Source organism: Myotis yumanensis, unplaced genomic scaffold (genome assembly GCF_028538775.1).
Source record: "Myotis yumanensis isolate MYYU_CA2020_CCGP unplaced genomic scaffold, mMyoYum1.0.hap1 SCAF_7, whole genome shotgun sequence".
NCBI classification, from domain to species: domain Eukaryota; kingdom Metazoa; phylum Chordata; class Mammalia; order Chiroptera; family Vespertilionidae; genus Myotis; species Myotis yumanensis.
In genome coordinates, this window is record NW_027223758.1 from 17,066,324 (window position 1) to 17,085,470 (window position 19,147).

At 47.9% G+C, this 19,147-nt stretch overlaps 1 protein-coding gene across 2 annotated transcripts in view; it reads right to left on the reverse strand.

Annotated features, from left to right (window-relative positions):
- Nucleotides 1–622: 622 nt before the first annotated feature.
- The window catches only part of SLC24A3 (solute carrier family 24 member 3), a 461,550-nt gene continuing 443,025 nt past the window's right edge, over nucleotides 623–19,147 (reverse strand). For both annotated transcript variants that reach the window (XM_070419848.1, XM_070419850.1), the window contains exons 16-17: nucleotides 6,079–6,144; nucleotides 623–2,540 (exon numbers count right to left, since the gene is read on the reverse strand). In XM_070419848.1, the coding sequence (XP_070275949.1) occupies nucleotides 2,391–2,540; nucleotides 6,079–6,144 (216 nt within the window). In that variant the 3' untranslated portion in view covers nucleotides 623–2,390. The remainder of the gene's footprint in view (nucleotides 2,541–6,078; nucleotides 6,145–19,147) is intronic.

Consider the following 19,147-nt stretch of genomic DNA (forward strand, 5'->3'; position numbering starts at 1 on the left):
GCACAAATAAGCTAGTAAAACATTGTTAAATGTAAACACTCAAAACAAAGCTAAGTACCTAGTGTTTTTCCATCACCTGGGAATACATTTTTAGATACAGTTAAATAAAAGTTGGTGCTGTGAATTGGTAGATATTTTTCTCCTAGTTCCTATAAAGACATTAATGTTGACTTTCAGGTGGAAACCTGACTTGTTCACTCACCTTGGTCTGCTTTCAGATCTGAGGAATTAATTCTTTCTTGAGAGTCATGCAGGACAAGAACAAGGTTTTCAGACGGGATGGTGACCTTGAGCATGGCTGAAGGTCATCAGTACTGGCATGTTCTTCCTCTCATGTCCAGCTGAAAGAAAGCTCTCCAACGTAATGTCACATGTGATCCACAGGACCATAGGTCAGAAGACCGTTCCGGATTTAGAGGGGATCCATGACTTGCCACTTCGTACTCGTAATCCACCAGACATTTACCAGCTTCCCAGGCGAGTCCACCCAGACACAGAAGGGCGAAATACCTGACCCCATGGGGACTGTGATTTGTTTCCCCTTGCATTGCATCTCCTCAATGCCAAACAGGCAACACTCCAGAATCCGAGGAGAAAGTAACGCGCACTGCTCAAGAAAGGATACAGAACAGAGAAGTTTATTTTACACTATCCGTCCAAGAAAACAATCGCCATAAACCAGTGCAAAATGTGCAACAGAATCATTGAGTGTGTCTTAGCTCTGAGAGCCCAAATTGGTGATTTCCTCTCCCGGGCCTCCATCAGCCAGGTGCCCCATTGGCTAATGCTCGCCTCCTTTCGCACCCTCGACAGAGACGTTCAACCAATTTGTAGCAGGTTATTTTTACAATTCAGACCAGAATGTGTAGTACAAGGGACAGAGAAAACCATACCGCATGAATTATAAGTGATCAGTGCTTAAAGTAAATATAGGGGGAGCACGGGCAAGAGTCCACAGTTTCAATAAATACACGTGTAACAAGCATGGGTGGGTCTCAACTGGTGGAATTAGTCTGCATAATAATTCAGCATCATACAAAATCTAGCAGGGCTGTTGAGCAGTGATTGGCAACGATGGTCACAATAACTTATGCCCTTGAGCTTGTCTGCATTTAGCACATTCTGTGGTTTCAAAGATGTCAGTTCTGTTTTCTCCTTCCCTTGCCATCCCTCCAGGAGGGGACGGGTGGAGCTGGGCAGCTTGGCCATGGTGTCCTGGAGGAAGGACGCTGGCCCAAGAGCCAGCTTTCAGGGTCCAGTGTACTCAGTACCAAGTGGCAAATTGGGACTTTATTGACGATGTCTGTGCAAAGTGCGCTTCTCTCCATTTTCCAAGAAACCAGTGTCTGTAATTCCTGCACAAAAAGCAGTGGTGGCCTCTGGGTCACTCCCTGTCACCCCAAATGTCAAGCAATGACAGCACATCTCAGGGACTCACAGGTTGGGAAGCTTCGGCTGCTGACTGCCTGGTACCTCACAAATAGATGTTCAACCAAGGACCCTCGACAAAGGCCTCAGGCAGGCTAGAACTATTGCTTAAAAGACTAGAAAGAACCTAGTGAGAAAGTGAAGGTCATAATGGACATGTGGGAAGCTGCCTTCTTCCTCAGAAAACCTCGTGCTCCCTAGGTTACTCCTGTGGGCCTGCAGGGGCACCCTTGGGTATGAAATGTCATGCATCTTTTCCGGTGGCCTGGCTCAACTGTTCCTCTACTAAGCACTAGATCCATGCATGCTCCAACATGCTTGGGATCTGATCCCAAGACACAGCGGGGACAACCTGTGGCTCATCTACCAATCCAGAGCCCAGGGGAAGAAGATGCAAGAGAAGCTCTTGATCTCTGGAAGAAAAGGGGCAGAAGGGAGAGCCCCCTTCAAAGAGATTCAACCCTCCAAACCCATAACCTAGGAATCACCTGAAAACAGAACAAAATCCCAAGCACCCCCTATAATCAATGTACCTTCTCCTCGCTAGCTCTTTGACAGTCTCAGGCCATACATTAGGTTAGTCTTCCATCCAATAACTTAAAAAAGGAGGAGGGATTGTAATAAGTTTTGCCTGGCTTGGGCCAGTTAGCAGCCAGTTTTTCTAGAATCTCAGTCACTGTTCAAAATGGAGCTTGAAAATTCACGTGGATATTGAAAAGTCTTCACACCGAGGGGGCAGGAAGGGGTGGGCAAGAAAGGCTGGGTGGCAGGTAGGACCCCAGGAGGAGGAGGGGCTAGGGAGGGGGCAGGGAGCGCCTGGGTCGCTGAGGCAGGAGCGGAGGCCTGTGAACAGCAAGGGAGAGATGGAAGCCCGGCCCTGGAGGCCCGTTGACTCGGGGTGCAGCCGGGTCTTGTATTGCACAGAAAAGAAGGAACAGAGCCTCAGTGGGCGGCCCGGTGGATCAGTGTTCCCCGCACATGGGCAAGTTCACGAAGGTGAACACGTTGAACTCCGTCATGATGGAGAAGCACAGGAACACGCCATACAGGAAAAGGCATCCGCACCCCAGCTTCTTGTCCAGCTGCCACTTGTTCAGGTGAACGCCAAATACCTGCAACACACAGAGGGGTCAGTGGGCAGCAGCCGGGGGGCCCTGGGGCGGGGCACGGATTCTCTCTGGGCCCACAAAGTCCATCTTTCATATCGTGGAACATAAGACCATTATAATCAAGAAGAGGGAAAGTCAGAACCTGCAGGCTGTGGGAAAATCACTTAAAAGTCATAAGGATGAGAGGAACAAAGATAGTCACAGCAGCCGCCTCTCCTTCCCTGGACTCCAGCCCTGTACTGCTTGGTGCTGGCATCACCCGTTCTGACACTTGACCCTTTTGTCCCAATCTGACCTTAGCTCTCCTTCCCACAGGGGCAGGGGGTGGCTGTACCTCTTCAAGTCCCTGTGCCTGTAGGCCAGGAAGAAGTCCCCCTTGCTCCTCATTGCTGCTTCCATTCCCTTTTCCTTTTTCCTCTTAGAAGCTAAAGTCTACCAACAGTCACAATGTACCTTCCTTCTTGCAGTCAGCCCTGGACACTCCTGGCATTCCTCAGGGCCCTAAGTGCCCCCGCACTGCCGCTCCTGTGGTCGGCAGGCACTCCAGTTGTCCCTCTAGTGATTTAACGATCCACCAGGGCGACCCACCCAATACCAGGTCTCTTGAGTCCTTGCCCTCCACCCTATTTCAGCCCCTCACTCCCACGCCACACCCTCGACCTGTGCTATATCCACTAGCCACACGTGGTCGCCCACATTTACATGTAAATCAGATAAAATCAGAAGCTGAGCTCCTCAGCTGCACTAGCCACATCTCAAGTGCTTAATGTCCACAGGTGGCCAGTGACCACTGTCCGGAGCAGATACAAGACATCTCCAGCATTGTGGAGAGTTCTGCTGGACATCCCTGCTGCCTAGAGCTTGTCAAACATTCCACTTTATTGTTTTAAATATGTTTTTATTGATTTATCAATCAGAGAGAAACATCAACATAGGTTGGCTGCCTCCTGCACGACTCCCACTGGGGAACCCAAACTGGACATGCCTTTTGACTGGGATTTGAACTAGTGACCTCTTGGTATATGGGTTGACACTCAACCATTGAGCCACACCACCTGGCTCAAACACCCCATTTTCTCCTGGCAAATTTTCTGTCTTTCCTGCTTGCTCCATTCTGGTACCTCAACTATCTTCAACTCCCAGAACCCACTACCCAGAATTCACTGAAACCATCACTGTTTCATTGTACTTCACCCACCTTGTACCCTGTTCTGTCCTTACCGCCCCCCTAAGTTCCTTCAGCGATTGCTACAGTTACTCCTGGCATCTGCCTCCGTTCCTTGGTCTATCTGTAGCTTTGTGGTCTTTGCCGGTTAAGCCACATCCCTTTGGTTCATGCCAAGCTTCCATGTACTCCATGCTGCTTCCTTGCAGCTGACTTGGGCTGGAGGAAAATGCTGGCCAGGCTGATGGGCCAAAGTTTAAATTTAAGACCACAAACTTTAAGTGGGCCATTAATGCCTTATGGCAATCATCCACATTTCCTAGTCTGCCATCTCTCCCTTTCTTTGACAGTTATTTCAGGCCTCTCCTCTCTCTTTAAGTGGCCAACATTCCCTTCTCTATTCTCACTGTCAGCTCATGACCTTGTTCCCATTTCACAGAGCTCCTACCACCACATCTACCTGCCCACCTTCCCTCGGTTAATGACCCACAGCCCACAGTCCTGCCCATAGCCCTGTCCACAGCCCATTCTTCCATGTGGGCACGACATCTCCCCACCTCCTTGTACTGCTTAAGGTCCTGGCTCCAGCAATTGTCTCTCTTTCATCTCCACTCACCAACCCCATCCTTGGATTATTCCAATTAGCATAAAAGAATGCTGCTATCTCTCTCATCTACACTTTTCTGGGTTTCCATTTCTCTGCTTTCTTTACAGCAAGGTAACTTGAAAGAGTTGTAAATACCAGCTGCCTCCAGTTTTTCTCCTTCGATTTTCTGCTAACTTATTCCACTCCACCTTCTGCCCCACTGCTCTGCAAGCCACCATGTCAAGAGCACCGATGACTCTGCATTTCTAACCCTAATGGCCAACACTCGGGACTCTGTCCCTCAACAGCACAGATCACTCCACTGTGAAGCACCTTCTCCACATGACTTCCCATTGTCACACTCTTCTGGTTCTCCTCTTACCTCTCCGAATGCTCTTTCTCTTTCTTTTGTGGTTTTATCCTCATCATCCTGACTCGGATCTTAGGGCTCTTCTCTTTCCTGTCTATGCTCACTCCCTTGGTGAACTCATCCAATTGCATGGCTTTAAATACCATCTACATTCCGGTGTCACCAGCTTGGACATTTCTCCTGAACCCAGACTCATCTTTCCAATGGCTCTCTTGGCCTCCCCACTTAGAGTCAAATAAGTACTGCAAACTTAAGATGCTTGAAATTGCTCTTGTTCCCCAGACCTATTTCTCTTCCATCTTCCCACAGTCCCATTTCGAAAGCCCAGCTAGCGGTTAGACCGACCTCCTATAAATTGTACAACTACAGCACAATGTAAGGAGAAGCACTGTGCTACAAGCTTGCCCTGTCAGACAGCTTGCTCCTCCATCATTTGGTGTCAACTTCTCTATTGTCATCCGCACAATGGAGCTGATATTAGTGACCAGCTCATGGGGGGGTGGTGAGCTCCAAATGGGAAAATATATGCAGAATATTAAGCACAGTGTGTGGCTATTACAAGTATCATAACCCTAAGTCATATGGCCTGAAGAACGTCAAAAGAATAAATTATATAGATTTTCACTTTTGTATAATAAGTATTTGCTTTTGTAAAACCTTGACATTTGACTCCCATCTTGATCCTGTAGATGACCTCTCCTCCTTCCTGCCTCCCCTACTGAATTCCCCTTCTCTAGCATATGTACGTTAACATGCTAGGTATAACTCAGTTTATATTTCCTTGAAAATTTCAGGAAAAAACATATTGTGTCTCAATGTTTCATGTGAAAATTCAACAGTATACTTGTATGTTACTGGATGCTTCATGTGGGTCAGTCCATGTGTTGGTGCAAATTTGTTTGCACCAAACGTGTCAGTTGAGATGGAATGTTAAATGATACAAAGGGATGTAATGGCCAAGAAAGTAGATGGCATAAAAGGGGAACTGTCAATAAAATATCTTCTTAGTTGCTGAGTAATGGTCAAATCCATGGATGTATGAAGATGCTCAGTAACCTGGAACAATTAATTAAAGTCTACTATTCTGTAACTAATTTTGCAGAACAAGTGAGGTCTCCCCCTTGTTTTGGATGAAACAATTTATGTTTGGCATGCCACAGGGCCATGTTCTGAGAGGAGGCCGCTTCCTTTCAGTAAGAGAGGGCTTGCTAGTGGGTTGCTAGGATCCACTTCTAGAAGAAACAGTTATGAAGGAGAAGGAACATCTGGAGGCTGATTGTCCTGATCCACCAGGAGGCCCAGCCCATCTGGTGTCCAAACAAACTCTGTTGCCAAAAAACTGCGGGGGGTGGGGGTGGGGGTGGGGGTGGGGGAGGGAAAACATGGGAGCTCGAAAGTGAGGATAGGGCTGCAAACCTACTGTGACAAAGACGGAGGCCAGCAGCAAGCCCACGGAGTAGATCAGTCCCCTGCTGTTCAGCCGAATCTGTAACAAAAGAATGAAAGAATTAGCTCTTCGAAGAGGCCTGTGTTTAATGTGGGGCACTCAAGCATCTCTGAGTGAGTCCAGTTTTCTCCTGCAGGGGGCGAAACAAAAGGAGGCCTCCCCAGCCATCCTCTACAGTTTGTGGGAGGAATGTGAACTTTTCTAAAACACCCAGAGAACGCCCGGGTCTGGTCCACTCTCAGACCAGTCCCAGGCTTCCTTCCAGTGGCGGTGGCTGTTGGACTGCCACACGGCCCCGTGAATTCTCCTTGTGTGTTGCCTGATTCTTGTTGCCCACAAGGCTTCCCTGTGGACCTCACCTCCGGGGGTTTCATAACATGGGTGATGGGGGCAATATTTTGGGAAAAAATTACTAAAGTTTTTATCCCTTTTGCATTAAAATGTCTATGACCTTCACCCCAACTTGATATGAAGAGATGGGTGAGGCCTGCTATCTTGAGCAAGCAAAGAGGAAAGAGTTAACATGTAAAAGGATTTTGTTTGGTTTCTTTTTCACAGCCAAAAAAAAAAAATGGGGCTAACAGCCAAACCTTGAAGAAAAAGAAAGCAGCAATTTTTGGAATTCTTATGGAACAGCGCTGTCCAGTAGAACTCTCTGCAAAGACAAAACGTTCTGCATCTGTGCTGCCCCGTGTAGCAGCTGTCAGGAACACGTGGCTGAGAGCACTTACTTGCAAAGGAGCTCATGTAACCGAAGAACAAAACATTAAATTTACCTTTAATAAATTTAAATTTCCATGTAAAGAGCCACATGGGATTAATGGCTGTAGTGTTGGGCAGAGCAGGTAGAGAATATTAAAGGGCCAACCCGGCCGACAAAGATCCTAGCTTTCCTTCCATGGTGTAGAGAGGATGCCTTCCTGCTCTGACCTAGGTCATGAGGTCACTGCCCTGAAACTGGAGGCATGTCTTACAACTGCTGTGCTCACAGAGACCTCCCTGGACCAGCTGCACACCTGGGGGCTGGTTAGCAATATAGGATCTTGGGCCCCAGCCGACCTCCTATATCAGAAACTATGAGGGTGGGGCCCACTGAACTGTGCTTTAACAAGCCCTCTAGGGACTTAAGAACCAATGACTTACAGAAAGTACTGAGGCTAAATTTGCTTCTGGGGATGGGACTTTGACATTCATTTTTCACCAGTTCTCTTGGGAAGTCTTATGTATATCCAGGTTTAGGGACCAGAGCCTCCCCTCCCCCCACAATGTACACTGTCCTCCTGGGAGTCAAAGGCTCGCCTGTATTCACAGAAAGAAAAATGAGGCAGGTTGATCATGTCAATTAGAGAACAAAGTGGTGATTATTAGGAGGAGTGGTTTGGGGTCCTTCGGACAAAGTTCAAGGTAGCTCTTCCCACCCTTTCACCAGTTCACCCCTGCGGTGTAGGTATGGGAACAAGGGGATGACTCCGTAAGTGGGTTTGCTTGGTTTATGCTTGGTTCATCTTTGGTGATGGGGCACCACATCCTCATGCCCTAAACAGCCAATCCTTTCTTTTTTACTTTCTTTTTATTTCAGAGAGGAAGGGAGAGGGAGAGAGAGATAGAAACAATGCAAGAGAATCATTGATTAGCTGCCACCTGCATGCCCCCTACTGGGGTTCAAGCCTGCAACCCAGGAAAGTGTCCTGACCAGGAATGGAACTGTGACCTCCTGGTCAGAAGTCAATGCTCAACCACTGAGCTACGCCAGCTGGGCCTTCCTGTGAGGCCCTGTGAGCATCTCCATAAGCGACGGAATGGACCGGACTCTCCTCTGCCTGCAGTCTGTGTGAGCTAACCATCTGCTGGGCCCCAGCCACCAAGTGCCTTCCTAAGAATCAAGGACTCACATCTTAATCTCTGTGACACTAGAGCAATGGGTAGACCCAGTGAATTCAGGGTGGAAAATGAGGAATCAGCCACCCCAGGCCAGTTAGTACCTGAACTTCCGGCAGACCCTCAGCCAAGCTGTGGTTCGTTTCCTCCTTTCATCAGCTGTGATGGAATAAAGAGGCTACTAAGCAGGAGTACATCACAAATGCTGTGATGAAAGAGGGTCTCTGCCCCCGAAGTAGTCTGTCCACACTGACTCTGACAATCCCACATGTCCCCTGGCCAGTGTCAAAGGCGGGGCCTCAGAGCAAGAAGGTGGCTCCACGTGGAGTGAGAAACAGCCCACCAGCGCTGTCCTCTGTCACATGGTCCTTGGGTCCACCCGGAAACGGAACACACACTCAGAAACTCCTCTGAGCTGTTAATTTTAACAGCATGTGGATTTTTGTAAGTATGAAGTCAATCCACTTCCAGCCCATGGCACCCTCTGAGCTCCAGGGTCGAATCCTTGTCAGCAACAGGAGTTGAGTAAAATGATTTCCTGCCCTTAGAAACCAAGAGCCAATGACAGCACAGCCACAAGCAGGAAAATTCTTTGGCGAAGTGTTTTCAAAATGAATCACATTCAAGCGTGGCTTTTGACCTTGACTTTTTCTACATTCACATGAAGTCGGTGCTGCTAACATTCTAAGCATGGCTCTAAAGACCAAATACAACCAACTCTTGTGTGGTTTCTGAGTATTTTCCACTGTTTCTCTGCAGCTTCCTTTGGTAAAGAGCTGCCCAGGGATGGATTGTTTGTCATTCTTAATTAGAGACCCAAGCTCTTAAAGCCGGTATTGATTCCTTCCTGTCTGACGCTCAGACTTCCACATGAAGGAGCTAGGAACTAGGTTTCCCTCAGTTGCCTCTGGTCCAACTCAAAAGCCTCCCAGCCACTGGAAGTTGTGGGTGGTTTGGGACAGAAGTTGGCAGACTATGACCCACGGGCCAAACCTGGCTCATTGCCTGTTTTTATAAATAACATCTTATTGGCACTCAGCTCATCATTTACATATTGTCTACAGCTGCTTTCATGCTATGATGGCAGACTCGAGTAGTTGGGCAGAGACTGCACAGCCCATGGCCTTAAAATATTTCCTCTCTGTCCCTTTCTGGAAACAGTCTGCAGACCCCTAGTTCAGGCCATGGGCCCCAGTCCCAGCGTCCTGGTTTCTGAATCCCTGTCTAGTCACTCACGTGCTGCACTTGACTTCTTCAAGCCTCAGATTTCTAACCTGTAAAATGGGATAACACAGTTCCCACCTTATGGGGTGGTTGCAGGATTAACGGAATGAATCCTGGTTAGGCTTGAACAGAATCTGGTGTAGAATAAATTCTCGGTAAGGGTGGGCCATTATTCTCCATTCACTCAGGAACTGCCTGGGCCCACTTCCCTGGGACCCCTGGCTGCTCCATGGCGGAGATGGCACACAAGGAGGGTGGGAAGCATGTCTGACTATCCTCCACCTGCCACAGAGCTGAACACAGACCACGTGCTTAACACGTCATCGGTGACTGGATAATGGGTACTTTCCAGGTGGCATTTTGATTGTGGTTTACAAACGGGCCATCATTTCTGTGGGGAAGGGTGGACTGGTCAGAGGGAGGCTGGCAGCAGACAGGCCTTGGGCACCTGATGTTCCAGAAACAATGCAATCCCTGCCCAGGATTCCCTGTCTCCTGGCCCCACTGGTTTATTCCGTGTATAGCTTTTTGTTTGTTTGTTTTCTTTTTTTTTTGGTTGTTGTTGCTCAGTATTTTATTATGAAAGTTTTCAATCATTCAATCAAGTTGAAAGATACTATCTTCTTTTTTAATGAACTACAACGTAAGCTGTAGAAGCTAGTGCACTTCACTCCTAAACACTCCAACCAGCATCTGGTACGTGTTAAATAGGGTCAATTGTGGTCCATGGGTCTTTTACTTTCAGATGAAATTTCCATTTGGTGAAATTCACAAATCATAATTTCACCATTCAATGTGTATTAGAAATGCATGCAGCCATGATTTCCAGCACTTCCATCGCCCACAAAAGTTCTCATGTGCCCCCTGTCTCCCCCAGGGGCAGTCACTGCTCTAAGCGGCTCTCCCATAGGCTGGCTTAGCCAGCCCTAGAAACTTCAAATGAACGGTGTGCACTCTTTTATGCAGGAATTCTCTTAAAGAGTCCCTCATGGTTTTCATTGCAGCAATAGCTCATTTCTTGTCATACAACGTAACTATTCACAGCGTGTCTAATTATTCTCTGGTTGATGGACATCTGGGCGGCTTCCAGCTTTGGGCTATCAGCATTGACTTGATAACTCACAAACAAAATGAAAAGAGACCTATAAAGGCTCCTTTTCACAAGTAGGAGAACTATTAATGAAGAGAATCAGGGCAACCGGGGACTCTGCTGAGACCCCTGAGGCTGTCTCTCTCATCCTAGCATCCAGTCTGTGGGTGGGCACCCAGGGCCTCTCCAAACTGCAGTCCACCTTCCCCACCTCAGCGCTCTCCCGTCTCCATTTTGGGATCTCTGTCTAGTCAGTGGGACACACACCTCTTTCCCACCTCTACTCAGCCCATCTCTCCTGAAGTCCTTTCACCTTTTATACGTTTGCTGGGCCCCTGCTGGTCCTATCCCCCATCTGAAGCTGATCTTGGTCACCTTCTTTGCCTGAGTCACCTTTTAATCTCCCCAGCTAGTCCCAGTGCAGAGGGCAGATGCATGGGTCCTAATTTTTTCCTTCTGCCCCACACACTCATCTGCAGGTAATGCGGATCGTGCCCGTATGTGTGTGTGTGCGCCCACCTTGGGGGCAGTGAGGCTGGTGGCCAGGGTCAAGAGTGGAAAATTGGATGGGGAGACTGACCATGGTGAGTAGTGGCTTTTAGCTGACCTTTTCAAGCAGCAAAGTGAGAGGGAGCCTCACATTTTTTTACAATTGAGGCATAACTTGCATACAGTCAAATGCACAGATTTTTATCCAGCAATTGTACTATTAGATAAGTTTTAAAAAATGCATGTAATCCACATCTCAGTGAGAATATAAAATATTTCCATCACCCAATAACTTTCCTTGACGGCAGCTAATTGAACTCAACCCCCTCAAAAACTGGTTTGTTGGGTGTGCTGAGTCAGACAACATCTCTGGACTACCTTTGGAAAAGACTTTGAGCTTCAGCCATGCGCAGTGTTGATATAAACAATTGTTTCCCTGCTTCCTGCATCACAGATGCAAAGCCCCATCAAGCACAAATGCAGAAAATCTCCATGGCGATGCCCACCCGAGAGCAGGCAAGGTGTAACTGGGTTATTCAACCACAACATTTAGCATTGTTTTCATGCCTCTTGCCTTCAAAACTATGCATTTTCCTTCTCCAATTCCCTCTTGGCAGGCGTTGCTGAGGAACAGAAGGTTGGCTGGTTCCAAAGTCGACAGGAATTTAGCTTGTGATGTATGTATATTTTTCACAGGATACATACAGAGACCCATTCATACCTAGTTTCATGTGTGTATGTGGTTCATAAAACTGAATCTTACAGAGTTTGGGGACCCAAAACCCCCAGCCTCAAAGACTCTGAATTCCTCATAGTACAGTTTAAAATCTTTCTATGGTTTGAGGTCTGCTCTACCCAACAAGCGAATTATTTTAAGAAAAATAAGAAGCCCCTGGACTTTTGCTAATTTATTTATAACTTGGAACACATGTTGTATGTCACTTTGCATTTTCAGATTTGGGTAATTTGAACATTTGTGTGGGCGTAGGTTCCAAATGGGTGTGTCTAGCCTTGACTTTACATTATAAAATATCACTGGGTGGGAATCTCTTTCCTTGAACAATTAAATGAGGTAAGAAAATGAATAAACCTACAGAACAAAAGCACTTTAATGGCAGTGGGTGCCTATGTCCTTTCTTTCCAGCATGCTCCCACCAACACAGGTTGTGTGAATGGAAGGGCAACTTGGTAGACCCCACAAGCTCAGGGGAGACTCATGGCAGGCTTGACAAGCTCAGAGGCTGGAAGTAACCACAGAGGATGATTATAAATTCCTAACTGGGCAGGCCATGGCTGATAGTCACATCCCAGACCTATAATTTCCTTAGCAAAGGTCAGTCTTTACCTTCAGTGAGCCCTGTCCATTGTTCTGATGCATCTAGAATAACATACCTCTGAAATGTCAGAGTATTTTCTTTTCCAGACCCTCAAAGGCACAACTGAGGTACCAGAGCACAAGACTACCAGCAGGAGACCCCAGAACCCCTCATTGTTATCTTGTCCCCTGCTTACCATCTCCATGTGCTGTAAATGTTAACTATCCTATACCCACCAAGATAAAAGGAGCATGCATTTCTCCATGTTGCTTTTTATCCAATCCCAGAGACTTCCCTGGTTTGCATTCTCCTGCCTCCTTGATCTACCACCAGTTGATTTCATGTAACCCTCTCTAAGTCTCCTCCTTTGAGTCTGCTGCATGAAATAAGCTGCAAGGCTACCATTCTCTGGAGCATTTTCTCAGTCTGCTGAGATCTTGCTTCTTGGCATGTCCTCGAAATTTTGGCTCAACTAAATTCTTAGCATTTTCTATAGGGTTGGACCTTTCATTGACAGGTGCACTGAACTGCAGTGGCAACTCTGTGAGGTAAGTAGTGTGGATTTTGTTTTTCTTTGTAAAGATCAGACATCTGAGGCTCAAAGACGGTAACCATTTAGCTAAGGTAAGATTCTGGTCACCAATTCCAGTGTGTGTGTTGTGTGTGTTATGTGTGGTGTGTGTGTGTGTGTGTGTGTGTGTGTGTGTGTGTGTGTTTCGCCTCATCTCCAAGCAATCCTTTGGCACCAGGTAGTGTCCTACAATTTAGCTCAATTCCAACACTATTTACCTGCAGATAGTGTCAGGTCCCACAGGTTAAGGGCTGAGTCCTGCAAGGCTGTCCCTGACACCACCCCCCACTCTGCATGCCAATTGTAAGTCCAGCTTGTCCCCTGTGCTTCCTTGGGTTGCATTCATTTCCCAGAGTAGCTCACAGAACTCAGAGAAACACTTTACTCACTACAACTCCACTTCATTATGAAAGAATGGAACTCGGGAACAGCCAGATGGAAGACATGCCTAGGCAGGTATGGGGAGAGTGAGGAGCTTCCATGCTCCCTGAGCAAGTCACTTCCTGAATCTCCACGTGTTCACCAACCTGAAAGCTCTCCAAGCCTTGTCCTATGAGTTTTTATGGAGGCTGCACACATAGGTGTGACTGATAAAATCACTGACTATTGGTGATTGATTCAGCCTCTCTCGCTTGAGATCGGGGTGGGACTGAAAGTTGCAACCATCTAATCACAGGGTCGGTTCTCTTGGCAGCCAGCCCTCCTCCATAGGTAAGGTCCAGAAATAACCTCACTAGCATAACTAAATATACCTCTCAGCACTTAGGAAATTCCAAGGGTTTAGGAGCTCTGTGCTAGAAACTGGGATGAAGACCCAATATATATTTCTTATTATAAATCAAAATATCGCACCAAGTCAGGAAGCTGGTAAGGGTCAAGTCTACACGTAGAGTTGGGCTTTAGACTCTAAGTTCTAGACTCTTTCTTGCAACCTGCAGGGCCCAGGGAAAAGGCCGGAGTCCCCTTCACCCCTGAAGAACCCTCAGAAGTGGCATCTGGACCTTTCCAGCCTATCACTGCTGTAAGAGTCCTCAATTGTAAGAAACACAGATGCTAGTGTAGCAGATGCTGAAAGGACCCCATCTGCACTCCACCCCCTTACTATTTTGGTGGCCAGCTGCTTCCTAAAAGTCGGTACCAGCATCTGTGACTGAGGGTTTTTTCCTGAACCATGTAAGTGCCAAGCAGCCCTCCACCAATGACTCTCTGGGGTGGGTGTATAAATACCCCAGCTCCCCTGCCCCTCGGATACGGTTATTCTGGGAAGGGGGCTGCACCATTTCCGGAGCTCCTCCAGTACTCAGCTCCAGTCACCCACGGCAGTAAAGGGCTTGCTAACCTGCCTGTCCTTGGCTGCCTTCTCTTCTCCCCTCCCCTCCCCGCTCTCCTCCAGGACTTTCCTGCCCCTCCCGAATGAACCCATCACTCTGAATCCTTGTCTCAGGATCGAATGATTTCTGGGGGAGCTAAACTTTGACAGTGAGATGACTCAACTTCAGGGGTTAGTGACTTAGGTAAGCCCTTCCACAGGGGACCTGTGAGGATCCTGCCTTCCCCCAAATATCACCTAATTTTCCTGACATAGCACCCAAAATCCAATGGTCAAGGTTCACCTTAAGGGTAGTAGATGGTGTCGCTATCGCTCTCAGGAGCTCTGTCAGAACAACCTCATTTATGAAAATGTCATCCAACTATCCCCAAGTTACCTGTCCAAGTCCTGTGGGAGTAGTTTGTAAACTGGCCCTGGCAGTAGCTTTCTGGTATTCTGCTAATTTCTATGGTGTCAATACTCCCCCCACGGTCAACTACAAGCTACCGATGTGGCCTCTCTGAAGGTGGGGTCAGGAAGAGCTGCTAAATCACTTCTCATGAGCTTGTTCAAACGGGCTCCAGTGCCCCATCTCTGGGGGTCTGGACAGGTGTCTACAGAAGAAAGAAAACCATTGGTCCTGGCAGTTGGGCAGTGTGCAGGCTTTGAGAACCTGATTTGGGAATACTTGCTAAAAAAGTGAGAAGGCAAGACCTGGAAGGCATCAAGAATGATTGATTCATTGATTCATCCCACAGAGGCCCTCTTCTGGGTGCTGAGGAAGATCCAGTTCCTGCCCTCAGAGAGTCTGGACAGACGTGCACGTCAGAGATGGCAGCCCTATGTGATTCTAGAAGTAGGACATTTGGCTGGGGGTAGGCTTCTTGGAGGAGGTGTTGTAGGGCTGACAGAGCTGGCCTCAGAAGAAGCACCTTGGGAAAAGCCTGAAAAATGTGACTTCACCATCCTTCTTTTTTTAAAAAAATATATTTATTGATTTCATAGAGGGAGAGAGAGATAGAATCATCAAAGATGAGAGAGAATCATTGATCGGCTGCCTCCCGCACTGGGGATTGAGCCTACAACCTGGGCACATGCCTTTGACTGGAACCAAACCTGGGACCTTTCAGTCTGCAGGCCAATGCTCTATCCACCGAGCCAAACCGACTAGGGCTTCACCATCCTTCTTGAAACATTGTCCTGGACCCTGTTTCTTCAGATTCTCCCTCTTTCTGGCTGACCCCTCCTCAGTCTCCTTCACTGGGTGGTTTTTCCTACCTAACATCAGGATATGGTTCTGGACTCTCTTCTCTATCTACATTTACCTCCTTAATGAGCTTTATGCATTAAAAAGCATATAATGCTATTACTCACAAGTTCATAGCTGCAGCCCAGACCTCACCTTTAATCTTCAGACACATTTATTCCACTGCCTACTTGCTCTCTCCACCTGGATTGCCCTCAGACACGTCAAATTGAATCTGTTCTAAATGGAACCCTTGACATTTCCTCTTAAATATGTTCCCTAACCTTTGTGATATCTTCCTCATCTTCATGAATAACACCCAAGCAAAGAACTAGAAGTTACCTTTGATTTTTCTCTTTATCTTTTCCCCTCCATGCATCCATTAGAAAATCTCATCAATTTTTCCTTAAAAGTCTTTTTTCTCCTGGGCTATCCTCCCACCAGTTTAGCCCATTTCACCATGTCTCTTGCCACCAGCTCCCAACTTGTCTCCTCTCTTCTTTGCCTTCTCCTAATGCATTTACAAATCTGATCATCAGATGTAAAGTGAGTCATGCCATTACTTTACTAAAATCCTCAAGGAAGTTAGAATACAATCCAAACTTTTCACAATGGCCAAGAAAATAGATTACCAGGTCTTTGACTTTCCCCAACTCACCTCCCCATTAGCAGATGTTTAGGGGGTGATGTGAAATCCATCACCAGGTCCTGCTGCTTCTTTTTCTGCAGTCTCTTGCTTCACCTTCCACTGCTCTCCAGCTTTACTGCTACTACTGAGGCAGAGTGAATTGTTGGTCTCAATTCCCCTCCCCTGTGTTAGTTATATGTCCACCCCCTGGTGAGCAGCCCTATTTCCCTGCCTCTGGAATTTGGGTTTGGCCACGTAATATGCTTTAGCCAATGGATATTGGTGGACTTCACACAAACACAGGTTTGAAATGTATTTCCATGATTGAGGTGGCCTCTTATGCTCCCACCTTTCATCATGAGAAGGATGTGTCTCAGGAAGTCACTGGTTCAAAGAGGTTAAGAGACACGTGGAACAGACCCACCTGAAGCTTGGAGCCAAGTCTGGATCAACCAGTCAACTCACAAATGTATGAAAAAGAAATATATACGAATGAAACTAGGCTACTGAATTTTGGAACAGTTTGTTACCCAGCATTACGGTAGCAATAACTAACTAATACAACTACCCAAGTCCAGGTCACTATATTTTCTCTCTCCTGCAAATGCCTCATAACTGGTCTTGCAGCTGTCAGTCTTGTCTGGCTCCAACCCATTCTCCATGTAGTAGTCAGAATCTTCTTTCTTAAAGGCGCATATAGTGAAAGGCACCATTCCCTCTCTAATACCCTTCATTCTTTCCATTATCATGGCTCACAGTGTTCTTTACCACATGATTTCTCTCTCTTGTTTTGTTCCTATCACTTCCCACTGCCCACATCTTACCCCCAGCCACAGGAGATGCCCTTGTGTATGAAACTTTCTCACATTTCCTTCTTCTACAGGCTGTTCTTTCTGCTTGGAAAAAATCCTCTCACTCTCTCCCACCTGCTTGGCTCTGAAAATCTTAGATGCTCAGAAGAAGCATCATTTCCTCACAAGCATCCCAGGACCACTAAACCCTGCCACAGAATACCACACTCTGCCACACTCTGCCACAGAATGCCACACTCTGCTACAGAATGCCACACTCTACCACAGAACGCCACACTCTGCCACAAAATGCCACACTCTGCTACAGAATGCCACACTCTGCCACAGAATGCCACACTCTGCTACAGAATGCCACACTCTGCCACAGAACGCCACACTCTGCCACAAAATGCCACACTCTGCTACAGAATGCCACACTCTGCCACACTCTGCTACAGAATGCCACACTCTGCCACAGAATGCCACACTCTGCTACAGAATGCCACACTCTGCCACAAAATGCCATACCTGCCACAATTCCTGCACCAGCCCTTGGGAGGACACACATCACACTTTGGTCTGGATTGTCTCCTTCCAGGGGCTGTAGTTCCATGAGCACAGAAAGGAGTCTGTCCTGCTCACAGCAGCATCTTCAACATCTGTTACCAGCTTAGCACACAGTAAGCATTCAATTACTGTTTAACCAGAGAGAGAAGGAACTGGGCAGAAAGCATGGGGTGGGGACGTTTCTGGTCACATTTTCTTCTTCACTTCTGTGTATTCTTGAGTCAGGTGGGCTCTCACTTGGAAAAAGAAAAAGACAGACTCTCTTTCTCCCTCTGTTATTTCTAGGATTGTTAAGCTGGAGCTCAGAAATCTGAGTTTTGCTCTGGCTTCCCAGAGCCTGCCTGGTGGCTTTCTTAGTTCTGTTGAGCAAGTGGAACAGAAGCTCTTCACCAAAATGGGGCAAAAGTGCTCATTTTCCAAACTCTGACTTTTAGAAAAAGTGTTTTTAAAAATTTTTTTTTTTAATTTCATGCACTTAAATAGCTCGCTGGCTTCTGAGAAAGCCACAAGTGCTAAGAAATGTCAAAATCTGTAAAACTGCCTTCATTCCCCACTTTCAAATGCAGAAAACAGCTGTCTTGATGGTAATTATCCAATAATTATGACTTGGAAATCCCATCTGGTCAGGATGGAAAAATGGTTTCAGAATTGTCAGCAGGTCCCTTGCGAGGGCAAGGGAGGCCATTAAACCCACAAAAAGGCCTGCTCAGCTCTGATGTCAGAGACGCAGACAGATGTCAGGGTGGCAGCCATGCTAAATGGAAGGCCCCCCTTGTGTCCTGGGAATGAAGCCTCTCTCCAGGGAAAAGCTGGAGGCGGACAAGAGGGAAGACAAAAATGCTTGTGGCAAATAAGCCCCTAAGTCTGCTCTCCCATGAACCTGCCACTAATTTTCCAAGCAATGCATCTTGGCACAAGGTGACACAGTGATGCTCCAAATGTGGCCAGGCACCAGGGGCTGGCACTCGAGGGCCAGGGAGGGACCCAGGGACTATATAAACAGGTAGTCCTCATGGAAGAATCCAGAATGTTCCTTCAACCTTCAGGCAGAACCCACTGTAGCCACATCACATACCACAGCCTAGAGCAGTGAGGACTTCAGCGGGCGGGCTTTTTAGAACAGGACTCAGGGTCCAGGAGGTCTCTTCCCTTCCAGGTCCTTCTTTCCTTACTTGAAATTGAAGAGCTCATTTGAGCCTGTCCTCTCTTCTGGCAAAGATTCAAACTCAGGGATGGCTCTGCCTCAGTGTGGCCCTTTGTGTGTTGGTGCCCCCAGCCCTGCCTGGTGGCCGCTGGGGCACGATTTCCTTGCGGCAATAGTACCCTCCCTCCCGCTTTGGTCTCTGGGGCTTGGGGAGAGAAGCAAATCTCATTGTCTTCTCTCTGCCTCTTTCTGGCTGTGATTCAACTTTTCTGGGCCCTGGTTTCCTGACCTGCACAAGGGGAGTTGGAACAGCATTGCAGTAGAGTGCAACCTGTGACCCCTGCCCACCTCACTCAGTCCCCTCCCCCCTGCTGTCCTCCCCGCTGCCCACCTCACTCAGTCACCCCCTTTCTTCCTCCTCCCTACCCACCCCACTCAGCCCTCCTCACCCCTGCCCACCTCACCCCTGCCCACCTCACCCCTGCCCACCTCACCCCTGCCCACCTCACCCCAGCCCTCCTCACCCCTGCCCACCTCACCCAGCCCTCCTCACCCCTGCCCACCTCACCCAGCCCTCCTCACCCCTGCCCACCTCACCCAGCCCACCTCACCCTGCCCACCTCACCCAGCCCACCTCACCCTGCCCACCTCACCCAGCCCACCTCACCCAGCCCACCTCACCCAGCCCTCCTCACCCCTGCCCACCTCACCCAGCCCACCTCACCCCCTCAGCCTGCTTCACCCCTGCCCACCTCACCCCCTCAGCCTGCTTCACCCCTGCAATTGTGC